Source organism: Aaosphaeria arxii, assembly GCF_010015735.1.
Source record: "Aaosphaeria arxii CBS 175.79 unplaced genomic scaffold BU24scaffold_3, whole genome shotgun sequence".
Taxonomy (NCBI): Eukaryota; Fungi; Ascomycota; class Dothideomycetes; order Pleosporales; genus Aaosphaeria; species Aaosphaeria arxii.
In genome coordinates, this window is record NW_022983476.1 from 3,090,278 (window position 1) to 3,113,451 (window position 23,174).

At 47.3% G+C, this 23,174-nt stretch overlaps 8 protein-coding genes across 8 annotated transcripts; 2 read left to right on the plus strand and 6 right to left on the minus strand.

Annotated features, from left to right (window-relative positions):
* Positions 1-131: 131 nt before the first annotated feature.
* On the minus strand, positions 132-5,617 carry BU24DRAFT_479189 (ABC-transporter; the record flags this gene model as incomplete). The annotated part of the gene is made up of 4 exons (XM_033533062.1): positions 132-507; positions 563-726; positions 782-4,473; positions 5,599-5,617. 4 exons carry the CDS (start codon positions 5,615-5,617, stop codon positions 132-134), a joined length of 4,251 nt encoding a protein of 1,416 aa, XP_033386281.1.
* A 763-nt stretch (positions 5,618-6,380) lies between these two features.
* BU24DRAFT_389538 (putative MFS sugar transporter) lies at positions 6,381-8,149 on the minus strand. The gene is made up of 3 exons (XM_033525044.1): positions 8,008-8,149; positions 6,781-7,942; positions 6,381-6,725 (listed from the first exon to the last, which is right to left on the minus strand). Exons 1-3 carry the CDS (start codon positions 8,079-8,081, stop codon positions 6,423-6,425), a joined length of 1,539 nt encoding a protein of 512 aa, XP_033386282.1. The 5' UTR covers positions 8,082-8,149; the 3' UTR covers positions 6,381-6,422.
* Positions 8,150-8,667: 518 nt separating this feature from the next.
* BU24DRAFT_491016 (glycoside hydrolase family 28 protein) lies at positions 8,668-10,107 on the minus strand (the record flags this gene model as incomplete). The annotated part of the gene is made up of 1 exon (XM_033533752.1): positions 8,668-10,107. The coding sequence occupies one exon, from the start codon at positions 10,105-10,107 to the stop codon at positions 8,668-8,670; it is 1,440 nt and encodes a 479-aa protein (XP_033386283.1).
* Positions 10,108-10,355: 248 nt separating this feature from the next.
* BU24DRAFT_162377 (PAF acetylhydrolase family protein) lies at positions 10,356-11,503 on the minus strand. Its single transcript, XM_033521392.1, has one exon. It carries the CDS (start codon positions 11,491-11,493, stop codon positions 10,369-10,371), a length of 1,125 nt encoding a protein of 374 aa, XP_033386284.1. The 5' UTR covers positions 11,494-11,503; the 3' UTR covers positions 10,356-10,368.
* A 517-nt stretch (positions 11,504-12,020) lies between these two features.
* Positions 12,021-13,924, plus strand: BU24DRAFT_368142 (uncharacterized protein). Its single transcript, XM_033524364.1, has 3 exons — positions 12,021-12,234; positions 12,284-12,799; positions 12,853-13,924. Exons 1-3 carry the CDS (start codon positions 12,151-12,153, stop codon positions 13,696-13,698), a joined length of 1,446 nt encoding a protein of 481 aa, XP_033386285.1. The 5' UTR covers positions 12,021-12,150; the 3' UTR covers positions 13,699-13,924.
* Positions 13,925-16,282: 2,358 nt separating this feature from the next.
* Positions 16,283-18,104, plus strand: BU24DRAFT_407914 (uncharacterized protein; the record flags this gene model as incomplete). The annotated part of the gene is made up of 2 exons (XM_033525828.1): positions 16,283-17,505; positions 17,558-18,104. 2 exons carry the CDS (start codon positions 16,283-16,285, stop codon positions 18,102-18,104), a joined length of 1,770 nt encoding a protein of 589 aa, XP_033386286.1.
* A 1,089-nt stretch (positions 18,105-19,193) lies between these two features.
* BU24DRAFT_420987 (uncharacterized protein) lies at positions 19,194-20,865 on the minus strand. Its single transcript, XM_033527612.1, has one exon. The coding sequence runs from the start codon at positions 20,763-20,765 to the stop codon at positions 19,221-19,223; it is 1,545 nt and encodes a 514-aa protein (XP_033386287.1). The 5' UTR covers positions 20,766-20,865; the 3' UTR covers positions 19,194-19,220.
* Positions 20,866-21,270: 405 nt separating this feature from the next.
* On the minus strand, positions 21,271-22,246 carry BU24DRAFT_479193 (NAD(P)-binding protein; the record flags this gene model as incomplete). Its single annotated transcript, XM_033533063.1, has 4 exons — positions 21,271-21,464; positions 21,518-21,619; positions 21,669-21,901; positions 21,957-22,246. The coding sequence occupies 4 exons, from the start codon at positions 22,244-22,246 to the stop codon at positions 21,271-21,273; spliced, it is 819 nt and encodes a 272-aa protein (XP_033386288.1).
* Between the last annotated feature and the right edge of the window lie 928 nt (positions 22,247-23,174).

Consider the following 23,174-nt stretch of genomic DNA (forward strand, 5'->3'; position numbering starts at 1 on the left):
TAGCCTGTAACAAATGAAAATTAGATATTATGTTGTGCACCCTGCAGTATGTCTATCTCTATCCCACCCAGTAGCTCACAGTATGTCTAAATGCTTAGTTACTCCCACAAATGCCCATTCTAGTATACCCTCTATGTAGCTTTCTTGGTAGCTTTTGTCCTCAGCTTCATCATGAGGAAGACCATCGCATAGCTGCTGAAACAGAACAGCACGACGATCGCCGCATTCCTCCATCCATAATACTCTTCTGCAAGATTGAGGGTCTTGAGATAACTTCCACCGTCCTTGAATTGGCAGACGCGGCAATCTGCCATTGCGTCTGGGTTCAGTAGAGAAGTGCCAGCGCCCATTCCCTGTTGATAGACCGAGAGATACTGGCCGCAGGTCTGGTTCGACGGAGGGTTGAAAATTGCGAGCTCGCTTTCTTTGCAAGTGACTTTAGTCGACCAGCTAGTAAAGACTAGGAGCGAACTCATGAGGTAGTTGAAAGGGTCAAGGTAATATAGCCTAAGGTACTTGAAATTAGTTTAAAATCATGCTTGATGAAAAATTGAGAACTGACCAATATTTCCAAAATGCCTGGATTTGGCTGTAAGGCGCCATTACTCCAGAGAAGGAGACTAAAGTTGTGATGACTAGAGGGTTGACCAATGAAGCAAACACGGCGTTGGGGGAATAGGCGGCGATCATCTGCCCTATGCCGGTGTATAGGAACTCGTAGAAGACCTGCATTTGCGCTTTGATTAGCTTGAGGATGATAAAAATGGGACGTTACACCTACCACCACGAAGAAAGTACTGCCTGCGTATTTGGCTTCGGTCGGCAATCCGACGGTGAAGTACCAACATACGAAGTACAAGACGGCGCAGATAATCAGATAAGGAAGCTCAGAAATGATCAGACCGGAGACAAAAGGCGCCCAGTGGTACATTTTGCTCTTTTTCTCGCGCACTTCGTAGATATCGCGGCGGTCAATGAATAGTGGTTGAAGTTGCCCGATTACGCCTGGGGCAACAAAGATAAGATTGTAGATCGTGAATAGGCGCAGTTGTAAGTCGCCAACGCTGTCGCCCACTTTCCAAAAAGTAAAACCGTTGAGTAAAGGAAGCAAGATATGTAGGGCAAACTTGTTGTCAATGTACTCAACGTTACGGAACAGTGAGATATTCATGCGATGCGTCACAAGCTTAACTTGATCCCACATAGATGATGCGAAAGCATGTCCATCGTCGATGTAACCAGCAGGTCGAGCAGCGGCTTCGGAGATGAGTCTGTCCAGCTCCTCAACTGTCTTCTTGTGTTCTTCCGATTCGAGCCAGACTTTGTTCCAGTCCTGCCCTTGTGAGAGACTGCCCGACACCACCTCGATGATATGTTCTGCTGGATTCGCCTCGCGTGGGCAAGGTGCTCCGTGGTGTGCAAAGTAGCCTTTGACGGTAACTGCATTGTCGCCGATGTCGCCAAAGTACACCGTCTTGCCACCTTTAGCTAGGAGAAGGAGGGTATCAAACTGAGCAAACAGCTGTGCCGACGGCTGGTGGATAGTCACCAAAACAGCTTGGCCGACCTCAGCCAGTTTCCTAAGAAACCTGACAGTGTTGAAAGCGGCTTGACCATCAAGCCCAGATGTGGGCTCATCCAGAAATATCAAAATGCTAGGTTTTGCAACAAGTTCGACACCAATAGTAACTCGTTTGCGTTGTTCGACGGAGAGCCCTGTGCCAGGCCGGCCGATCAAAGTGTTTTCTACGTCGTGGAGCTGCAGTAGTTCGATGATGGCATCCACATAGCGTAGCTTTTCAGCGCGTGGTGTGTTGCGAGACTGGCGAAGAAGAGCAGAGAATTCCAGAGCCTCTCGTACTGTTGCTAGTGACTCGTGCACATCCATTTGCTCAACATAGCCAGCTGATCTTTGAAATGACACAGGAAGAGGACGGCCGTCTACGAGCACAGATCCATGGATGACACCGTCTGTTTTACGCTGGGCGAGCACGTCAAGTAGAGTCGTTTTGCCTGCGCCTGATGAGCCCATGAGGGCTCCGAGCATGCCGGGCTTGACATAACCTTGTACATTGTCGAGGAGAACCCGGTCACCAGTGTGAGTTTTGACGGTGTACGTTAGGTTCTTCCAGGTGAAGACGCTGGTATTGCGGATTAACTGATCGGTAAGGGTTTCGTCTGAATCATCACCTGGACTGGCCCGCGCTGAGCCCTTCTCGCTGGCCTGCGACTCCTCGTCGCTGGTAACAATATGCTGTGTCTTTTTCTGCTTCTCTCGCGGAATGAGAAGTCCACGGCCCCCTTCTCCCATCTGTTTCCATCTAGATGTAAAGAATATGGTGAGACCAACGTAGAACACCCACCACGCACAGATGATTCCAAAGTTGCGCCAGATGTGGCTGTGGCTAAAGGACATATGCGCGAGATAATCGTCGCCAGTGACGCTGGTCGCTCCTACACGTGCGCCACCAACACCAGTGCAAGCTTGAGAACCCTCGTCGGGACCGTACCCAGGGCCGTTAGGAACAAGGTATGGACCGACACAGGGGATCTCTTGCCCATGGAATTCATTGCCAAGCAAGGCCTCAAAACCATATGCCATAGGGTTGATCCAAAAGATCCAGACGAACCATGGATGCATCGTAGGCTTGATGACCATGTATCCCATGTATACGAATAGGCTGACAACGGTGAGTCCTGACGCTTTTGTTGCAGCATCAAAAGTTGGGAATGCAGCGCCAATGAATCGGAATAAAGCCGTCATCGACATGGCTGTCATAAAGTTAACGACCCAGAAGGTGAAAAAAGCCCCCGCCGTAGCCTTCAAACCAACCAGGAAATAAAGAATTAGGCCAAACTGTGTCATTTGGAATATCATGATTGGGATATCAGTGGCGATCTGCGCAAGGACAAAGGCAGCTGGGTGATGCAGAGCGAAAGATCGATGTTTTGCAAGTATTGGCCTTCCAGTAAACGAATCTGTGACTTCTGATAGAGCGATAAGACCAGGGTACAATAGGGAGAAGAATAATGCGCCGCCTTTGAGGAACAGTCCTGCTGAATTTGCGGGGGCGTTGTAGAAGAGAGAACCCCCAACAAGTGCTTGGATAGTGGCAGAGACTTGCAACAGAATGAGGGTTGACTTATCACCCCAAAGGATCTGGAATTGCCGGGTTATAGCAGTCTTAACTTGAGTGTAGAAACCGGCAGACGAGGTGGATTTCTTTGGGAGACGCGGATCCTTCTCCGTAGCCACCATGTCCTTGAAGTCGGCCGTATTCTGTTTCGCCTCTGCGCTCTCTGGATAATTGCACTCGGCTAACATATCGGACCTGATGGTTGATCGATCATAGGCAGCTCGGATCTCCTCCGCAGTGCGCGGAAACTTATGTTCATGGCCTGGTATAATCATACGTTCGGTATGAACTGTTACACCAGTCAAGAAGTCTGCTTGATTAGCAGCGGGATCGCAGTGGAAGCCAAGCTCCTCCATGAATGGCACAGCTTGCTCTCGAGGACCATAGTATATTTGTTTTCCTTCATCGAGGACGAGAACCTTGTCGAACTGTTCGTAGATACCATTACCCGCCTGGTACAAAGTCGCAATAGTCGTCAGTCCGAGGATGTCGGTCATAGCCCTCATAGCCTTGGTAAACTCTAGTGCAGTGCTGGCATCTAGACCACGAGTGGAATTGTCCCAGCAGAAGACGCTGCCGCGAGTGGCGAGACACTCTAATATCGATACACGTTTCCTTTCACCGCCGGAGACACCCCTGATGAACTCGTTGCCCACCTTGGTGGTGCTCGTATGAGAGATGCCTAAAGTCTGTAGAAGAAACTCCTTTTGGATTTGGGCATACTCTTCAGCAGACTTGATGTTGGATGGAAGATTATGGGGGACCTTCAAACGGGCGGCGAAGTCTATAGTATCGCCTACAGACAAAGCTGGAAAGAATATTTCCTCCTCCGTGTTCATGACAATCTGGCCGCGATAATCTTCCGCCTCATCGCTGGACATGGAGCCGAAAGAAACTTGTCCATCAATTTCAGCATAACCCAGGCGACGATTCGACAGCATGCTGAGCAGTGTCGTGCAGCCTGCACCTGGGCGTCCGAGCACGAGAAGCATCTCTCCAGGCTTCACACAGCCAAAAGATTCATCGATGATGGTCTTCTTGGGTATTTTATCACTGCTCTTTCCAAGAGGGTTCAACTGAGACAGTACATTTTCGTTGAAAAATGCATCGCTACTGACGCCCTTGACTGTGAGATTTTGCCAGGTCACCCCCAATTTGCTGGGTTTATCCCCTTCCTTATGAAGCCGTTGCTGGTGCCTTTCTACCTCTTGCGTAATAGGCCATTCCTTCGTCTTCGACAATTCCATCTCATTTGTCGATGACTGCTCGCTGCGCTCGACGGCGGAGGTACTGCCGGCCTCCGACATCGAAGGCAGAGTGGCGTGGGTTTGAGATTCTGTCGAATGTAACGGATCGGCGGTAATGCTTTTGTCGCTTTCGTCTTGTCTCTGATGAAGTATGCACTGAGTGACTAGTTGTGAATTGGGACGGAGTTACAGCTCAATGCTTCAAGATTTAAAACAAGTGGCAGATGTAATCGCCAGTAACTGATTCGATATCTATATGAAAATTACCAAACTGGTAAAATGGCTACCCTTATACTCTGTTGCGATATCACAATCAAACTCTTTGAAACTGTTTACTCTATCAACAATTATGCCCAGGCCCCTCAAGCTCAAATCGGTGCAACATCAAGCCGCCCCATTTGACAGAGGCTGCGCTTTGATGGAATGGCAGTGCATCTGCATTAGATCTACACGGTTCTTTCGGGCAAAAATCAGACCGTTTCTGTCCTTTGATCTCAGTGACTAACCTTTTATAGCAAACGTGGATGGAATTGCGAGCTCTAATCTAATAACCGCGTGCGTTACTGCCCCTGATCCATTGAGAAGTGATGAATCATCTACTAATTTAACGTTCTTTAAGTCCAAACAGCAGAAGTTTGTCTGTGATTCGTGGCAGAGGATATGATTACTGATATCGTTGTTGAGGCATAAACACTTAACCTATCTGGGTTAGATACTGTGAAAATGCATCAAAGTACCTTCAAAACGAATAGTAATCATTGCTATCATTTTCACTCTATAGTGCCGAGAAGGTAGGCGATCGTATCAAAGTACAGAGAAAATGCCCCCTGGCCTAAACGATGATGTCTATTGGCAGTTGTGAGTCGTGACCTTCCATGAACACCAGCAAGCAATTTAGCGGCTTCGTTTCTGCGCATCAATCTCTCAATAACCAAGTCCCGGGAAAGTGGATTTCGAGATGCTAGGTGAATTGATGTTGTCTCCTTGTTCAAATTTACACCAGATCTGTTCCTCGACCCATTTTACAGGGTCTAAGTCGTCTTGGTCGCGATATCATGAAGGGCCGTATTGAAATGTTGAGATTACTCAACTGCTTTCTCAGTCCGAAGAGATTACTCTTCCACTTAAGAGCGAGGGCCGAGTTGCTTATGGCGACATTCAATGAAGTATACGTGTCTATAAACGTTTCTAATCTACGATCAATTAAATCAGACTAAAATCGAACATCTGCATGCCTTCTTCCACTTCGACAAATGCAGAAGCATGCGAAAGCTAGGTCCGGGGTAGTTCAAAGCGGCCATGGCCAGATTTCACATGCGAGGAATGCTTGAAGTACAGCTCACATTCCGGCCCGAGACACTGAGAAAGAAAGGTAACACTGGGGACCGACACCCCTTGTGTCTCTTTCTGTACGAGGTAAGATGGTCTGTTGTTTTGGACAACAGACTTTCTCACTTAACGTGAGCATAAAACCGTGGTGCCGTTACTATCTCATTCGCAGCTACCTGCAGCAAGCACAAAACGAGTACTCAGTTTCGTTTTTTTGGCTAATAGATCTAATCTTAGGGCTGTCTTACTGGTTCTGAACGCGCGTAAGTTTGTAGTTATGGTCTCCAGTGATTAGTATACAATTCTGAATGCCGGCTTTATGGGCGAATGAGTGATTGCAAGCACTGTACTCATGTCTGCACACTGCTAGGGCACTTGAACCATGAATCTAGAATAGCTGGCCGAGCCACCTTTTCAATGCGCAGAATAAGGACCGGAGGATAAGAATGCCCACACCTACATACTCACAATCTATTAGCGTCAATGGTGCCCGGGGAACGTAGGGAGCATCGCAACAGTCGTCGGCTGGTCTGTGGAGATTGATACTCTACTGTCAATCGGGCCTCGATGAACCACAGCAAGGTGCCTGAATCAGCTGGTGCTCTAATGAAATCTTGCAAGCAGGTTTCTTGCGTTCATGATATTGTAGATTCAGTCATGTAGTTCTATATTCTCGCTCCTCTGATTCTTCTATCTTCATTATCCATAACTAAACATCTGAAATAGAACGAGAAACCGTTGTTCTTTGAACCGGACTTACCGTAGCAACGGGTCCCTTCTCAGTAGAAAATATCCCTGCATCTTGAGTGCTCGTCGTTGCCTTGGTTTTGAACAAAGCGTGCTTGCTGAATTCGCGATCGATCTCTTCCAGGGACCGGCCTCTTGTCTCCGGCATTAGGAAGCATGCACCAATGGCTACTGTCAGAAGACATCCACTGAACAGGAAATACACTCCAAATGTGGACCGGTCCAGGAAGATCGGTGTTGTGAGTGCGACGATGAAGTTTGCTCCCTGCACAAAGTTGTTAGCTTTCAGCAAGTCACAACGTGTAAGGGGCCAGCCATACCCAATTAGCACTTTGTCCCCAACTTGACGCAAGTGCGCGAGATCGGATTGGTTGGATTTCACTCGCATATACACGCATGCCGATAGCCCAGGTCATGCTATATATCCCAGCAAAGACGTAGATTGCACCAACAATGACCCAACGAGCCGCTCCGTGAGTTTGGTATACCTTCCCAGAGGCATAGAGCGCACCAATGAGAGCCATACAAGCTGCCATGGTCGTTCCTCCATATATCGTTGTTGAGCGTCTTCCCCAGCGATCGGCAAAGATGGTAGCTGGTATAGTGGCTACAAGAATGACGATTGCGGAAATACCAGATGCCAAAAAGCTTGCTTTCTCGGAGGATAGACCAGCTTGCTCGAAAAGTAGAGGTGCGTAGTAAAGGACGCCATCAATTCCTGAGAATTGCTGCATTCCCATAAGAACACATCCAAGGATGGTCCTGTTGCGCACACTCTTCTCGAAAGCCTTTGGCAGATCAGTGAAAGTGGTTTTGATAGCCTGTCCCAGGCCACCATTGGCAACGGGCTTCGGTGTCTCTTCGATCGCTACTCCGTCGACGATGATGGTCTGCTCCTCCAGCTTGATGCCCAAACGAGACGCCGCCTCAAAAGCTTCCTCCTTCCTGTTCTTCGATAATAGCCATCGTGGCGAAGGTGGTAGTGTCGTGCAGCAGACTGCAAATGAAAAAGCAAGGAACGCCTGAACAGCCAGTGGGATTCTCCACGAAGCAGAAGACGCGATGCGAGAGGTTCCATATGAAATGAAATAACCGGAGGCCAGGCCAAGTACAGTCCCGAATTGAGGTAAGCTGGCTAGTGGTCCTCGATTTTTGGCGGGCGAGATTTCGCATACATATACAACGAGAAGGCTCAAATAGAACCCTTCGCCAATGCCTGCAATGATTCGCCCACAGACGAATGCACCTATGTTGGGAGCTGATGCTTCGATCGCAGCTCCGATTCCGAAAACAACCTCACCAAACATAATGGTACGTAACCTGCCGTAAATATCCGCGACATTTCCAGAAATAAGCGATGTCAATGCTGCTGGTATGAGGATAGAAGATATTATGAGGCCGTGGATCGTTGCACTGAACTCTCCAAAGGTCTCGACAAAGGTGGTCATTTTTGTCACTGGCCCGATTGTTCCAGTATCTGAACTGAACATTGCCGAAGCAGCTTAGCCAAATTCATGAATAGATACAATGGGATGCCCAAAACTCACCCAAATAGAAAGCCGCCCAGCCCCACCACGAGTGCGGCTCTCAGGTACGGGGGAAGACTTAGGCGGTCCAACATCGTCAAAGTTGGCCTCAAGCCGGTACAAGTCAGTCTGAGGCAGAGATTGTAATTCACAAAGTTTCAACAAAGTTTCAACAAAGTTGATATTAACTAGGACATGCGTAATGGAGAAATCTATCTATAAAGCTGAAAATATCTCCAATTTTCTCCATGCATGTTCGGTGCAATAAATTCTTATCGATGGTGGGGACTTGTGGTGGATACGAAAAGAGGGTCTCTGGACCCCCTCGTGCCCTCAAGGAAAATGTTTCGTGCGTGTGCATGAATTGATTATCTGCCATAGGGATGGTCGGTGGTTTAAAAATTTTGTTGCTCATGTTGCCGGTCGATTGAGATGTCAAAACCTCCCATTCATCACGACGACAACAATTTCTTGAGAAACGCATACTGTAGTTTCATTGTAGAATTTTCATCCTGCCTGTAGCAGTGGGTGCAAGCAGACGAGGACATTTTGTAGGAGTAAGACCGAGTGGACCGTAAGACGGGCCAGCCCACCGCCACATCACATCTGGGCTGATCTTCGGTAAGCATACAGTAGTTTGCTCCCAATGCTTCCATTCGAGCCAAAGATTTCCCCATTAGATCATTGTCCTGGCGCGATAAGAAACTCAACGTTCTTGACGTGCTCGTTGATGAAAACGGGAACTAAATCTGCCACCATATACCATCGTGGCTTTTGCGAACCCTCGTGTATCAAGTTGCCACCAACCCTGAGGTTCTCAAATCTGACATTCTCCACTTGTCGTGTCGCGTCGTAGCCTAAAATCTGTGACGGATGTACTGCCACCGAATTTTCCATGTTCAGTGTCAGATTTCGCATCGCAATGTTCTTTACGCCCCGCCCTGGCTCCGTCGTCCACATGGCATTCTTCATAACCCGGATGTTGATCATTTGACCCTTGGTGATCTTCTCAATTCGAACATTGTTAATGTCCACATCGCAAATTAGATTTGAGTCGCCCGCATTCAGCGAGACGCATCCTTGATACCAGAGTTGGTTCTCGCAATGATCCAGGATATCGATGTTGTCTATTCGGATGTCGCTGATTCGCTCAGGTTTCTCAGGGTTTCCATGCGTCCCAACGTGAATGCCATGCGCTATGTCAGGTAACAGCACGCAGTTCCTTATAATTATATCAGAACTGTCTCCGTGGTAATTCCAACGATGTCCATATATGGCGATCGTGTCATCTGAATTACGCAAAAAGCAGTTCTCGATGACAACGTTGTTGCAACAGAAAAGGTCTATCCCATCTCCATTCCCCGCAGACGAGAACGATCGATAACGGTGGATGTGGATATTTTTAGACTGGCACACAGGGAGGCTAAACCCTCTAGCCCCTAGCGAAGTTACTCCATGTACTTTTATGTTGTTCGAATGCTCTATTAAAATTGCGCTCCCAGTGAGCTCGCGCGAATGGCAGGGATTGGTATGGATGACCGAGTCCTTGCAGATGAAACCGCGTCCTTGGATGCCTGAATTCTGCACGCCTGAGAAAACAAACTTCGCAGTAACGAAAGCTCCTGAAGCGAGATAGACAGATGTGTTGGATGGGACTGTAATGTTTCCGTCCACGGCTTTCTCAAAGGCTTGTCCATTGTTGAGGCCAGGACCAAAGTACCATACATCTTGAGTACTGCTAGTTGGCGCATTTACATCGATCTCGTTCATTAACAAATGAAGTGCTTTCCATTTGTCTCCATTGATCTCCAGCATGACATCTGCAACCTGAGACATCTTAAACGTTATAGTATTGCCCTGGACCCGTGTTTCTACCCCTAAGATAGTAGGCAAAACCCGGGCAGTCGCAATGGCGCATTTATCATAGCAGACTTTGATCTCGACGCTGGACGTTGGATGCAGGTCTATGGATGCCACCGCAACCGTATGATGGTCGAATTCGTTTTTGGTGATATTGGCGTTGGCAACATCTGTAGCGTATGCCAGGACAGGAGCCCACTCATTAGAATCAAGCGTGCGTGCTTCGACGCGAAAATCCTTGTTTAATGGTATAGGGTGCATTTTTGAGAGTATCGTCGGAGGGTCAAAAGAAGTCTTCGAGCCAAACAGAGTAGCAATCTTTAGATAGACAACAATACATTAGAATCTATAATAACTAATTATGTGCAGAGTAGTAAATAAAGAGTACAACTAATGATCTGCAGTAACGCGGGGTGGCGGACTAATCATCGGGTAGGAACTCGCCCTGTCCGGGCTATTGTTCGGGATTTCCTCCGCCTCAGACCCTGATTTACATTGACTTTGTGAAGCTCCAAAGCCCTTTTAGTTTGCCTCCACAACCTCTGGGAACTCCTTCCCAATGCACGCAAATCGATCCTGGGATCGGGACTTCAGAACCATGTCCAAAAAGGCCACAACAAGATCAACCGTCAGCTTCGTCATCCTACGGCCCTCGATCGAACCCAACACTTGTTCGACCTCTGAAGGAAGTTTATCTTGAAGGCCCAAAGTAGATGCAATGAGAGGAAGATCGGAAAAGCCGTAATGGGCGGACCTCTTGACCTCAAATTCCTTCTTCCAACCCTTCAAATTAGCCCACACTGCCTTCCAAGATGGATCCGTTGCCTGCGTCTTGTTCTCATGACCAACCAGCATGAAAGGACGATCAAAGCCAGTCTTCAATACGTCTCCGAACATGGTACCATCTAAATTAATGCCACCTTTGATCGAAGCAATCTGTTTCAACGTGGACGCTGCTGCAGCTCCTCCAAAAGAATGTCCAAGGACGGCTGTTTTGGGCGCATTGCGTCCGGTTCGATATTTCGGGAAGATTTCATTGAGAAGCGACCGTTGGAGAACTTGATTGTAGACAAACGCAATGTCCTCGGTCCGCGTCTTGAGGGCCGCTTCAAGCTCATCGTCACTAATGTCCACGCCTGTAACAACCGTTCCATTCGAGAGTTCAACGATGTCGGCATCGTAAGGGTGATCAATCGATATAACAAGGTATCCTTTGGCGGCTACACTCTGTAGGAGTCCATTGTACAGCGTACGGGACGTAGCGAGTGCGCCGGAAAACAAGACCAGTGGCAGGGAGCCGGATTTTGGAGTTTCGCCCAAAGTGCAGGTATCGAGGTATAGAGATCGAAAGGTGCCATTTGGGAGTCCATACGCTGCGAACTTTTCATCCTCAAAGCCGGCGGTCGTTGGTGGCATATAAGGTTGGAGTTTGTGTCTGCGGCAGGCCGACAATGGAGAAAACCCAGTGACCGCAATTGACCGAGCTCGGCCATCTTTTGCAAATGGATCCAATCTCTCCTGGTCAGTAAGAACCTTTTGGTAAATAGCGACTTGAGATGGATCAGATCCCACTATCGGGAGGACAGTCCCTGATATTAAGGGAGCAGCAAATCCTAGAAATGCTAGGAGAGAAAGGCGATTCAACATTGTAGCGAATGTATCGATAAAAGTGGTATATTGAAAAAAAAATGATGAAGTCTCCGTGATGAATACAATAGCAAACAATGGCTAACAATCGTCGATTATATACTTTTTGGTCCAATGTGCAACCCGGGGCTTCACTTTGCTTGGGGCGCTGTATGATTTCCTCGAGCGACATAGCGTATTGGAACCGTCAAGACGTCAGCAATGTTAAATTAGACCGATCTACGGCCAAGACAAAATCTTGACAAAAATAAAAGGAACATGACAAAAGGGACCGGAAATCAAGAGTCATCACAAGATTGCCATGTGCGGCTGTTGCCATTTAGTTAAACCTGGGACTTGATCTGAATCTTGATATAGTTTAGCTGCGTTCTTTCATTACCATATTGGGTAAAGATCTACAAAGCCGCATGCCCATGCACGGGCCTTCGTTGACCCACTGGGGTATGGCACTATAGGCACATCACCACATGTGGCTCATCTTCTTCAACAGATCCGGGGTTTTCCTCCTTCTACTAGCACTACATATCCTTTTTGTCATCCACTGCGTTCAATTGTTTCCTAATTGATACAATCAACACATTATCCAAGGAGTTTTTTGCGCCCGCAATCGTTTTTGCTAGGGTACTACGGGCTCAGCAGGTGACTGGCCTGAGCATCATGGGTTCCGCAGCGGTGGGACCTCACGATGGTCGGAAAGCTAAGCGGAAACGATGCAATACATGTGTGAAGCGAAAAATCAAGGTAAGAGGCTCGATCCACAAGAGAAGTACAATCTAGCTGACTGTGAGAGTGTCACGGAGGCGTACCCTGCGAATATTGTAGGCGCACGAATCAGAAATGCGAGATGCCAGCCAAACCAGCAACGTTCAAGCCAGTATTTGTTATGGATCGTCCGGAGTCCACGACGGCACCTGCAGAGATGATGGACACCCAAGCTATTGCACGACCTGTAGTATCTCCTTCTTCACAATTGATATCCCGGCATCCTGATCATAACATTCCGTATTTCTTCATGGTTTTTCTACCCATGAACGTTCTGGTAAATGATCGTGTCGCAATCTCCATCGATCTTCTCAGTTTGATCAAAACCACACCAGGTCTAAGAGACACAATGTTTGCTATTTCAATTCAGCATCGAAAACAACAGCAGGAGCAGCAAGGGTTAGTCGCGAAATCACATCAAAGTGTAAAGGCTTTACAGTTCTACAACAACGCTGTTAAATGCATGCAAGCCCAGATCAAGACCAATACATACCTGGACAATGTATCCTCTCTCTGGACGACATTTTTCTTAGGCCTGTTCGAGGTAACATTTCATCTGATGCCTTGCTTTCATGGGGCTGTACTAACCCAATGCAGCTGATGCGCGACTCGACGGGGATGAATTGGTTGTCACATTTTCTACACGGAACATGCACTATACTACGCCTCCAGCAACCCCACAGTCTCCTTCAACCTGGTGTTAGTACTTCAAATCATCGCACATTCTTTCTTGCTACCCGCATATTCGAAATAGCTCGATCTTTGATTTATTCTTCTCCAACTTTCCTTTGGGAGCCAGAATGGACTGCTGTCGTAGCAGAGTTATGGCGTGGTGAAAACGCATTGCAATGGCATCCGAAAGAAGCGTTATTTGACATACTACCAAGCTTTTCAGAACTGAGTATTCGCGCCCATCGCTTCTCGACAACTGCCGTTCAACCAATGACAGAAAAACAACGCGTTTCAGTGAGATCGCTCGCTGAAGAAGGGCTTGCCTTACAGGAGAAATTGCAACTCTGGTGGGCTGAAACTGATGCTTGGAAAACGTCAACTCATCATCAAAACGACATATCATCCGATCGAGAACTTCTATTAGGCTATGCCTACTACCACGCAATTAAAATCTATCTTTCGGGAACCTACGATTATCATGTACCCTGGACCTCTCCTGGTGCGCCTCCTGCACCGATCTTGTCGCGGGCTGAGATCGATTGGCATGTATGCGAGATTCTACGTCTGAGCCAGAGCTTAATAGCCCACGGGATTGCGGGAATATTTCTGTTCTTTCCTTTGAGGGTTGCGGGAGCAAGGGCAACGGAAATTACATTAAGACGCGAAATACTGAATGCCTTCCACATAACCTCTGAGCGAGGATTTATCGTTGCCGACGCCCTCGTTCAGGATTTATCCGGACTTTGGTCGGAGAGAGATGCTTCGAGGTGAAATAAGGAACAAGGTGGCTTTACATAGCTAGCTTTGTGTTGGCATAATTCTGTATTATACGATGGCCTACCTTTGGCCAATCTTGTTTTTTGTTGACGACGTTCGGCAAATCGATACTTGCTTCGATAGTAACTTTTCAAAATCGGCATGTCAATGATCCACCTTCATATCCGGACAGAATACATATTTATAAGTATCGGAATGAGTACTTTGGGTGGAAGTGGAGTCTTTGTTTCGCATCGTTGCGACCATTCGTGTTCTCAATTACTGTTGAACGACGAACAAATGAGTCCTTTAAGGGGCCAGATTGGTTCCCGTTCTCAAGGCCTGCATATTTCCCATTTCAGTGCCGTACGCGCTTTACATTATACATCTTCGAACGACCTTTTAGCATACATTTTCCTCTTCACATGTCGTTCTCAACTCCATTTAGAGTTCTCACGTGGGGCACTGAAACATCCTTGAGCCCACGTTCGGGCGATGTTGACAATAAGCAGTGTTGAAGGTTCCGCGCCCCAAACTAGGCTGGGCGTAATGCGTAATACGCCCCGATTTTGAACCCTTTCGCATCATAAACCATGAATTCGTCGTTCAGCTGTTCAAATAAGTGTTACCATTCTCTTTTAAAAATTGTTATATTTAGTCGTTGCAGGTCAATATGAGGAACAGATGGATTCGCGAGAGGCATACCATGATTGAGACTCGTCCAGTCATTATAGGCGCGTTCTCCTTCTTTTGGTAGCAAGAGAAAAAAGTGGCATTACAGTGGTATACCGCTCGTGATGCGTTCTTTTGCATATGTTTACAGGCTTACTTATGGACCAGGCAGTTCGTCGCAATGTCCATTGTCTCTTCTTTGCGCAGACCTTAGACGCCTCCGGTTACGGTGCCGATGTGACCCAGTGGCTTTTATGGATCCTGGTTGGTGGTAATTAACACGTACTGTCCGGCGACAACAACAGCCGTCGACATGAAAGGTCTAGATTCGAGTAGTAGTACAGGATGGAAGTAAGAAATGGTGGCTTTGAGGCACATTTTCCCTGCATTGTTATGTAGGTTGATGGAGTTCAGAAATACAGTAGGCTCACTACCACTAGGTAATAATCTTTGTACTATGTACTGGACCGCGGAGCCCCGTTCGAAGAACATTGGTGGGAAATCCTTCGAAGAGTTTGGGCCCTGGCGAGTTGGATTTCCGTTTCGCGTCAGCCAACTAGAATTGCATGAGACCACACATCGAGTTTACCTACGCAGATTTTACCTTGTGTCAAATGTGTATATTCCCTGTCCCTTTGAGTAGCATTTCGGATATTGGCGAAAAGGTTACCTTTGGAAAAAGATACGTACATTGCTCGGCTCATGCATGCCATTTTGTCTGTCAGCGAATAAGCTACCTATGTTGTACTGCGCAGCGCAAGCTTAACGGTCAACGCGAAACAATTGCTCCGTGCACCTGTTCTGGTGAGAAGCTGAGGAACATCGCAATCTGTTGGACAAATCGGATTTGAAACATCACTGGCTCCTGATGAATGCTATTCTTACAAGGAAGGCTCCGCTGTCGTTTATACCACATCTACAGAATAGTCGCAGCGCCACGAAAGGGTCCAGGGCGAAATTGCGTTCTTGGTCCTATCAGCCTCGCTAAACCTTAATCCGACACACTTGACATAATCCTTCCTTACCAGGCACCAGACACACCAGGCACTTCGAACTCCGTATTCATAGCACATTCGGCTGTTACGTGCGAATAGGAATGCTCGTGGCGAATGTTCAGACAACAAAATGTACTGACACGTTCCTTGTGTATGATGTTGAAGATGCGGTACACGGCGCGGTCGCTCCCAAAACACCCACTAGAATTCTCAAGTCGTTTGATGCAGATGTAGCCTTCTTCAAAGATGGGGAACATCCGCAGTTTGCCTATTACAACATGGGATTTATTTGCATCAGTCAAGATCTGCCTAATCCTACGTGGTAGTCAACGTAGCCGAAGATTGCGCAGGAAGCACCCAAGATGTATACCCCCGCAACTCCTTGCACACTGATTCCTGCACAGGGTATGGAGCATTGCAAAAGCCATACTATTTGCCGATTATCAAGCCAAGGATTGTATGGTCTTTTCACTACAAGCAGGGATAACTCATTCACATTGCTGGCTTCTTACCAGTGGCTTCATCCTCACTTCTCACGCCTCCTATTCGATTCTGGCTTCCACGATACATTAGCAACATTGTCATTTGGTGCTAGAGATCCGGTTATCTCGGAATGGCTTATCGAGTAATCGCTGTCAACTCTAGCAGGAGTGGACACGATTGGGCTTGCACTGACTTGACTCTCTCTGTTAACTTTGAGATGGCGAAGAAATGTGTTCACCCCAGCGAGTATTTAACGCACATGGTTTGCGGAGTTCTCATCATTTTTGAATCATTACAGCTCTTAACTTTCCTTTCCCTTTCCTTTCTTTTCTTGGTCATTTCATTTTCGTATTTGATCTTTGCTGCAATATCGTTAATTTTTGCTCAACCTCCCTGCCTGGACGCAGGATCACGTTTCACGATCTGCCCACTGTATAAGGGTGTTCACCATGCGTTCCTCTCTGATTTTATCATCGCTCGCTGCGATTCCACAAATCTTTCCGTCAGTCCATGCTGCCGATACTCTCGTAAAGGCTATCGAGATCCCGGACGACCCAACAGTCGAGACCTACACTGCCAATCTCCACGAAAGAGATGAAGACAACGTAGGTCATGTCTTCGTTCCTGTTTATGGTGGACCACTGGAGAGAAGAGATACCGACCCCGGAAAGGTGCAGGCCCAGATGGACAACGCTTTCGGGGTCCTCTCGAAGATCAAGGACAGCGAGATCTACCCACGAACTAAGAAGCAGAAAGACGTCATTAAGGAGTTGAATGCTCTGCTTACTAAAGAAGGCAAAGACGACAAGTTTATAAAAGATCCCAAAGACCCAAAGAATACAGATGAAAGAACAGCGGGCAACTTGAGAATTCTTTTCGTGGAATTCGCTGGTACGAAAGGCGACATAGGAAAGTCCATGTTTTACGTGGATGTTCTTGAAGATTTGAGGTTGCAAGCCAATCTCTGGTCAAGGCTCATGAAGAAGCTCAAGACAATTTTCCCGGGTACATCCAAGGCGCCACAGGTCGATCTCAGACTGGTCATGGATTGTGAATACGAGGATTATCTACCTGCGTCCATCAAGAAGGACTACAAACTTGATATTGCGGCCTGCGGAAAAGATCTTGCGGGATTCAAGGCGGCGATCAAGAAACAGATGACAGTTTTCGACCCCCACATCGTAGTACTTGGGCACGCAGTCGCAAAGATCTACAATTCCAACAACAAGCATAATCCAGAATGGATTAAGAAACAGGATCAAAGCTTCAAAGAAATCACCGAACCGATAGATGAAAAGTGTGATCCGAAAAAGGACGGTTGTGTCAAGGTCGCCATCAAATCATACTTCAAGCAGGTACAATCGGCACAAATGAAGGAAGATTATCAACTTGGACCAAACGATGTCACCATCGTCGGACAGACTGCAGATTGGTTTCCAGAGGCCATGCCTGACAAGTCTTTGCAGATCCGTGTCGGTCGAGCTGATACACCGGGAATGGGCGAGGTACCTGCCGATCTCAAGAAGTGGCTTGGTGATGCAAAACGAAAGAAGGTCATGTATTTGGGGCACGGCGGCTTGATGCGTCCGGTCGAAAAGGATATCGAGAAAGCAACTCCGTTGATCAAGGAATTTGTTGAGGAGAGACTGAAGGATGAGAACGACAATGATTGGTAAGTGGAGAATTTGATGCGCATTATGCGATATCTGCTAATCCGCCCACAGGAGCTTTATCATCTTCCACAACGTCAAGAATCCGGATCCGACGAAGGACCTCGTAACGGATGAAGGGCGCGTCTATCATCTTTACTATGGAACCAACCTATTCACCCTATGGGGAGATAAAAAGATTAAGATCGTTATGCATCACTGCGGCAAAGGCTCCTTCGATGATGCCATTCTCGCAGGAAAAGCACAGCTCTGCATGCCTCAAGCTGGCTTCGGTGCAGATATGGAAGACTGGGCTAACGAATTAAATGTCCATAAGCTGGGTGTCGGTTTAGCAGACAAGGATCAATGGGTGGACTTCGTACAACCAATGACTGATGTCGAGCAATATCAGGGCGAACAGAAACCTTACTCAACAGAAAACCAAAAGAAGCTGCTCGAGGCTTTCCGGGAACTTGAAAAGGAGATGGACACCATACCCCAGACGACCGTCAAACATGCCAACGCTTTGAAGGCGGACACTGCAGCAGATTTGACTGAAGAGATTATCCAGAGATTCTCTCTGGGCCTCATGAAACGTAGGGAAAAGCCAAAAAAGCCTTAGATTCTCAGCTCGTGTAGAGGTATCGGGAGTTATCACAACAATGCGGCGACATACGGCGTCCATATTCTCTGTTATCTGGTTATCCAGACAGAGCAAGACTTGAATAGACATACTACTAATAGACTTTCGATCAATAGGCATTAGACATAAAACTTTAGACATTAAATTTTAGACAATAGACATTAGACACTTTACGAAGCAAAAGCTTTAATGATGAAGTAGCAAACATATGTCGAGTAATGTACCAGTGAAGTGTTCATGATCCTATTAGCAAAAGGCCCCTTCTCCAACTCTAGCCTTTCCATGATAGCCGTGGCATAGGGATCTATTGAGTCGTATGTACGCCTCCACAAAAAGCGAGTTTCCATGCCACGATAAGATATGACATTCAAACACCGCGCTGTCTCATATAAATTTCCCCCCAATTATGCCAGTGAGCATGGACTAGCTTACCCCTCATCAGTACTGGTATACACCATCATGATCCACATCCGAAGCTTAAACAGCGATGTTGAATGCTGGAATAGGAATTCAGAACTTTGGATCGAGATGAATTGTATCTTTGAAGCTTGTGTAGGAGCAGGTCCCGAGTTATGCGCTCTAGCCATAGTGCAGTCCCATGTCCGTAATTCCCAAAGCTTTGGGGTTTTCACTGGATCTGCGCAGCTCTTTGTATGGATTCGGAGAGCGCGGTACGCCTCAAGAAATATCATAAGCGGGAAACATCATCCTGCGAGGCCAACCTCGAGTCACGGGATCTACTGTCATCTCTGTAGTAATTTAGTAGCCAGTAAAGGAATGGACATGTACAGAGTATGTCATTCGCCTTAGTCCGACAGAATAGGTCGGATCTTTGCAAGTTCTTTATTTACCCACTTTATCGCTACCTGATCACAAATTCTCTGATGGGGGATGAATTCTGATCAATTTATCAAGCTGGAAGAGGGATAAAGCAGTCGGTCGCATCTTGTGGTGTTATGAATTCCATGAAACGAAAGTAAAAATGTTCTAGATAGCTCTGCCTTGAAGTCATGTAATGCGGTGAAAATGTTGCGTCGATTGCTACTTCTCATCTATTTACATATTTCTCTCGAACTTTTGTTCCATCTACTTTATCTATTTTGGCGATGGCGGCTGTCTGTTCGCAGGCTGATCTGGGTCAAACCCGACCAAGCAATTTACAGTCTCCGCCCCTAATCCCGCGTCGTTGATCTGTGAACCGACTGGTCCACGGAATTGGTCCGTCACCTTGATATACAAGTCAAGAGCATCCACGATTGTCCGTCCTAAAGTCATCGCTTTGCTTGCCTGTGTCTGAGAATAGAATGTCAAAAGATCCAGCGCATTCTGCCTTTGGCCATTTTCAACGAGCAATTTTGCGCTTTGCTCAACCCATGTTAAATCACTACGGGAGGCGCTCTCGAACCCGTGTAGCGTGTTTTGAACAATTGGCAGAAAAGTGTCAGGCGCAGAGCAGGTGTAATACAAGATCTGTTTGAACACCCTCCCAGCAAAGTTGGTCGCCTCCTGGAACTGGAAGTCGGGGTTCAAGAATGTACTCGCAGCATCCTTTGTCAGATATCGGTGCTCTCCAAACTCGGGCGGCACCTGTTGAACGCCCAGCCACCACGGGATGAAGGGCGCCGTTACAGATCCCGTGGGTGCGACCCAGATGCGAATGAGGTCCGGGTCCATGTCTGCGCGAAGACTCACAACCTGTCCGTAGCCAGCTTCGTCATCAGCGATGCGGTAGTCACGAACACGCTCGATTAAGTCCTTCTCGGATACAGGTGCCATTGCAAGGGTTGCGTTTTCGAGCGCGGCTTGGGACATGTACTTGAATCCTCCATCTCGCGCTGTGTATCCCTCACTGTCGTAGCCATACGCCTTGAAAATGTTAAACGGCTCAGTACCATTGGGGGTCCACCATCCCTGCTCTACGGCGAACGACACAATGTTGGGAGATCCCATGTAATCGGTGCTGTTGGCAAAATCGACAGGAAAGTCTTCAATATATCCGGGGTATGACACGCGCACTTCGTTCGGGCCCAGCCTCTCGGCGGCCCAGAGCTTCTTGCCGCCAGACATCTCCCAAACCACCCAACCCTCATCTTTGTCGGCGATGAGGTGGGAATTGCCGCCGTAGTCTGCATAGCCGTACTCAGCGATAAGCTGGCCGATGATTTCGACTCCCTCGCGTGCTGTGCTGGCTCGTTCGAGAACGATTCGAGCCAAATCACTGTACTGTAGACCCTCCTGGGGGTTGGGCGTCATCTCAATAAGTTCTGCGCGGTTGTCCGCCCAGATGTCGCGAACGGCTACGCCTCGCTCATTCACACCACCATTGGTAAGCGGTGCTGGAAATCCTTCGTAGTCGGAGTATTCCATGGAGAGATAGCGGAATGTGTGTCGCACTTGGGAGATATTCATCCGCTTGCCGGGCATGGTTGCAGCCTCCGTAACTCCAACCTCTAGGGTCGCATTGGCGGGATAGTCTTTAGCTGGAAAGATTTGAAGCCAATGACTAGAAACTTCTTCTCCAGTTCCACCAAGCATGACACTTCCATCTTCGGTCAGATTCTTGCCTACATAGAACCCGTAACTTGCAGTTGCGGGGGAGACGAAGAGCAACGAGGTGCTAAGGAACTTTGAGGGCCGCATTGTATCGAGTGGTGAACCAGCGATTGTCAGACACAGCGGTCTGAACGATAGATATAAAAAATTTGAGCCGGCTTATCTTCAGAGCGATCGGCGGCCCATAGCTATCCATGTAGAGAACTTAGATGGAACCAGTACAGCGCGATGTCACGCGTGCCATTGGTTGCGCCGCGGAAAGACGCCGAACACGGGACGGTTACGGGACAGAAACCTGTTGCCTGTTCGATCGATCGTGGACACACCGTTTCATTCACGGATCAGAACCCTATGACATAACCCTATTTGCAATAAAGCCCCAATTTGTGGTATGTAGAAAAGTTTGATTGTCTTATTCTTCTCATCAGTTACTGTTCCCATCAGTTGTGGATTGATGGTTTGGACATCTTTGGGGCATCTTCGGAGAATTTGGACATCAGCAAAGTAGAACCCCACCTTTCATCATACATGACTCGTAACACCTGTATGTACGTCAGAGGAACAGATTGACACGCGAGTCATCAATATTAAATCATTGACATGTAAAGCCTCCATCTACGGGGAGGTTAACACCTGTTATCCAACGGGCCTCGGCGCTGGCCAGAAAAATCGCCGCACCAACAATATCTTCTGGCTTCCCAATGCCATGCAATGGGTGCTTTGTCCGAATCGAGTCATGATCATCCAGATGGGCTATTGTATTTTGAAATATCGCCGTCGCAGTGTCTATATGGGAGATCAGTTTAGATAGTCCTATCGTTTTAAGATGATTTACTGACATCCCGGACAAATCGCATTGCAGTGGATTCCATCTTTCGCATAGTCTAGTCCTATCTGCCGGGTAAGATTGGTGACCGCGCCCTTTGATGCAGCATATGCGCCTATGCTATTAGCCATGCTGTTGACCATCGAGCAATAATTGACACTTACAATTATTGTAACCACCAACCAATCCAAAAATTGATGAGATGTTTATGATCCAACCTCGATCGCTACCAGGATGTTCGCTTTGTTTCAACATCTGACTGACAACATGTTTACACCCGAGAAAAATCGAGCGCGCATTGACCGCCATTGTTCGATCCCATGTGTCGTCGGGAGTCTCATGTATTCGAGCAGGCGCTCGGCCAGCTTCGATTGATATGCCTGCGTTATTGACCAGGCTGGTCAAGGTAATCAGCACCGCTCAAACATCAAGTCAATGACCGTCAAACATACACATCAATGCGACCATAAGCCTCAACTGTTTTTGCAACCAATACTTCGAAGTCTTCGCCCTTGCTGACGTCTGTCTGAACAAACAATGCACGACCAGCAAATTTCTCTCTAATCATCTGATCGGTGTTGACAGCGGTTTCTGAGCTTACTTCGGAGCGGGCATTTGGTTGAAGATCAGCGCATACAAGTGTTGCACCCTCGCGAGCATATCCCATAGCAATTGCTCGACCAAGGCCGGATGACGACCCAGTCACAATGCATACTTTGCCTTTCAAGCGTTCAGAGGACATGATGCAGTACTTCGAGCCTGGAAGACAATCTATCTCTAAAGTCAATAGTCTGCACATTTACAATGCATTGGGCTTACAAACAAATTCCAATGAGCGTTTGTCTATGTGCCAATTGATCCGCACGCACTAGCACCTTAATCTTGTGCACAAGACTTTGATCAATTTGTGATTATCGTGAATCATTGAAATGAAGCAAAATCCATATTTGACTTGAGTCAATCGTGTAATAATAAGCCAGCTCCTAATGCGGGGAATTGTTTCTGACGCGGGGCAATCATTCCCGAGGTTTTATCTTACCCAATTAAGCATTATCATCCTGGAAGTGGTATCGCGCGTTCTTGAAACATCCTGATATTCATACTACACGAGATGTCATCGTTTTAGCAGTAACGGATACTATCTCTTTGAGTAGAGGTAGTAGATGTGCTTGGCAGAAACGAAGGAAGTAGTAACATTGTCTGATGCAACAGTCGGAATAGCCGAAAAGACAGGTCTGAAATGTTACTATCGCACTCAATCAAGATATGGGAGCTTCCAAATAGAGAACTTTTCAACTAACATGTACCGATTGCGATTTGGTAAAAGGTTTCAATGGCATTTCTGTCCTCTACCTGATCTCAAACGCCGTATTTTGTTAGTAAAAGCCTAGAGAATGTGTACTTTGATACATCCATCGTGGAATTGTCTCAATGCCTGTGCTTACATGGAATTACTCTTTGGCTGTGTGCTCTACAATTTGCTCGTTTCGGCTTCGATGTTATGTTTGTGTAGAATTGATGGAAAGTTACACTGCATGGGCCCGTGAGGGCCTTCAATTCTTGCAAACTAAGTTGCGAATAGTCTTGTCTCTCCATCGTCTACCTTCTGCTGAAAACGTAGTAACAGTTGAACATGTAATCTTGGCATCAGATCTCGGGGCGGTGTTGAA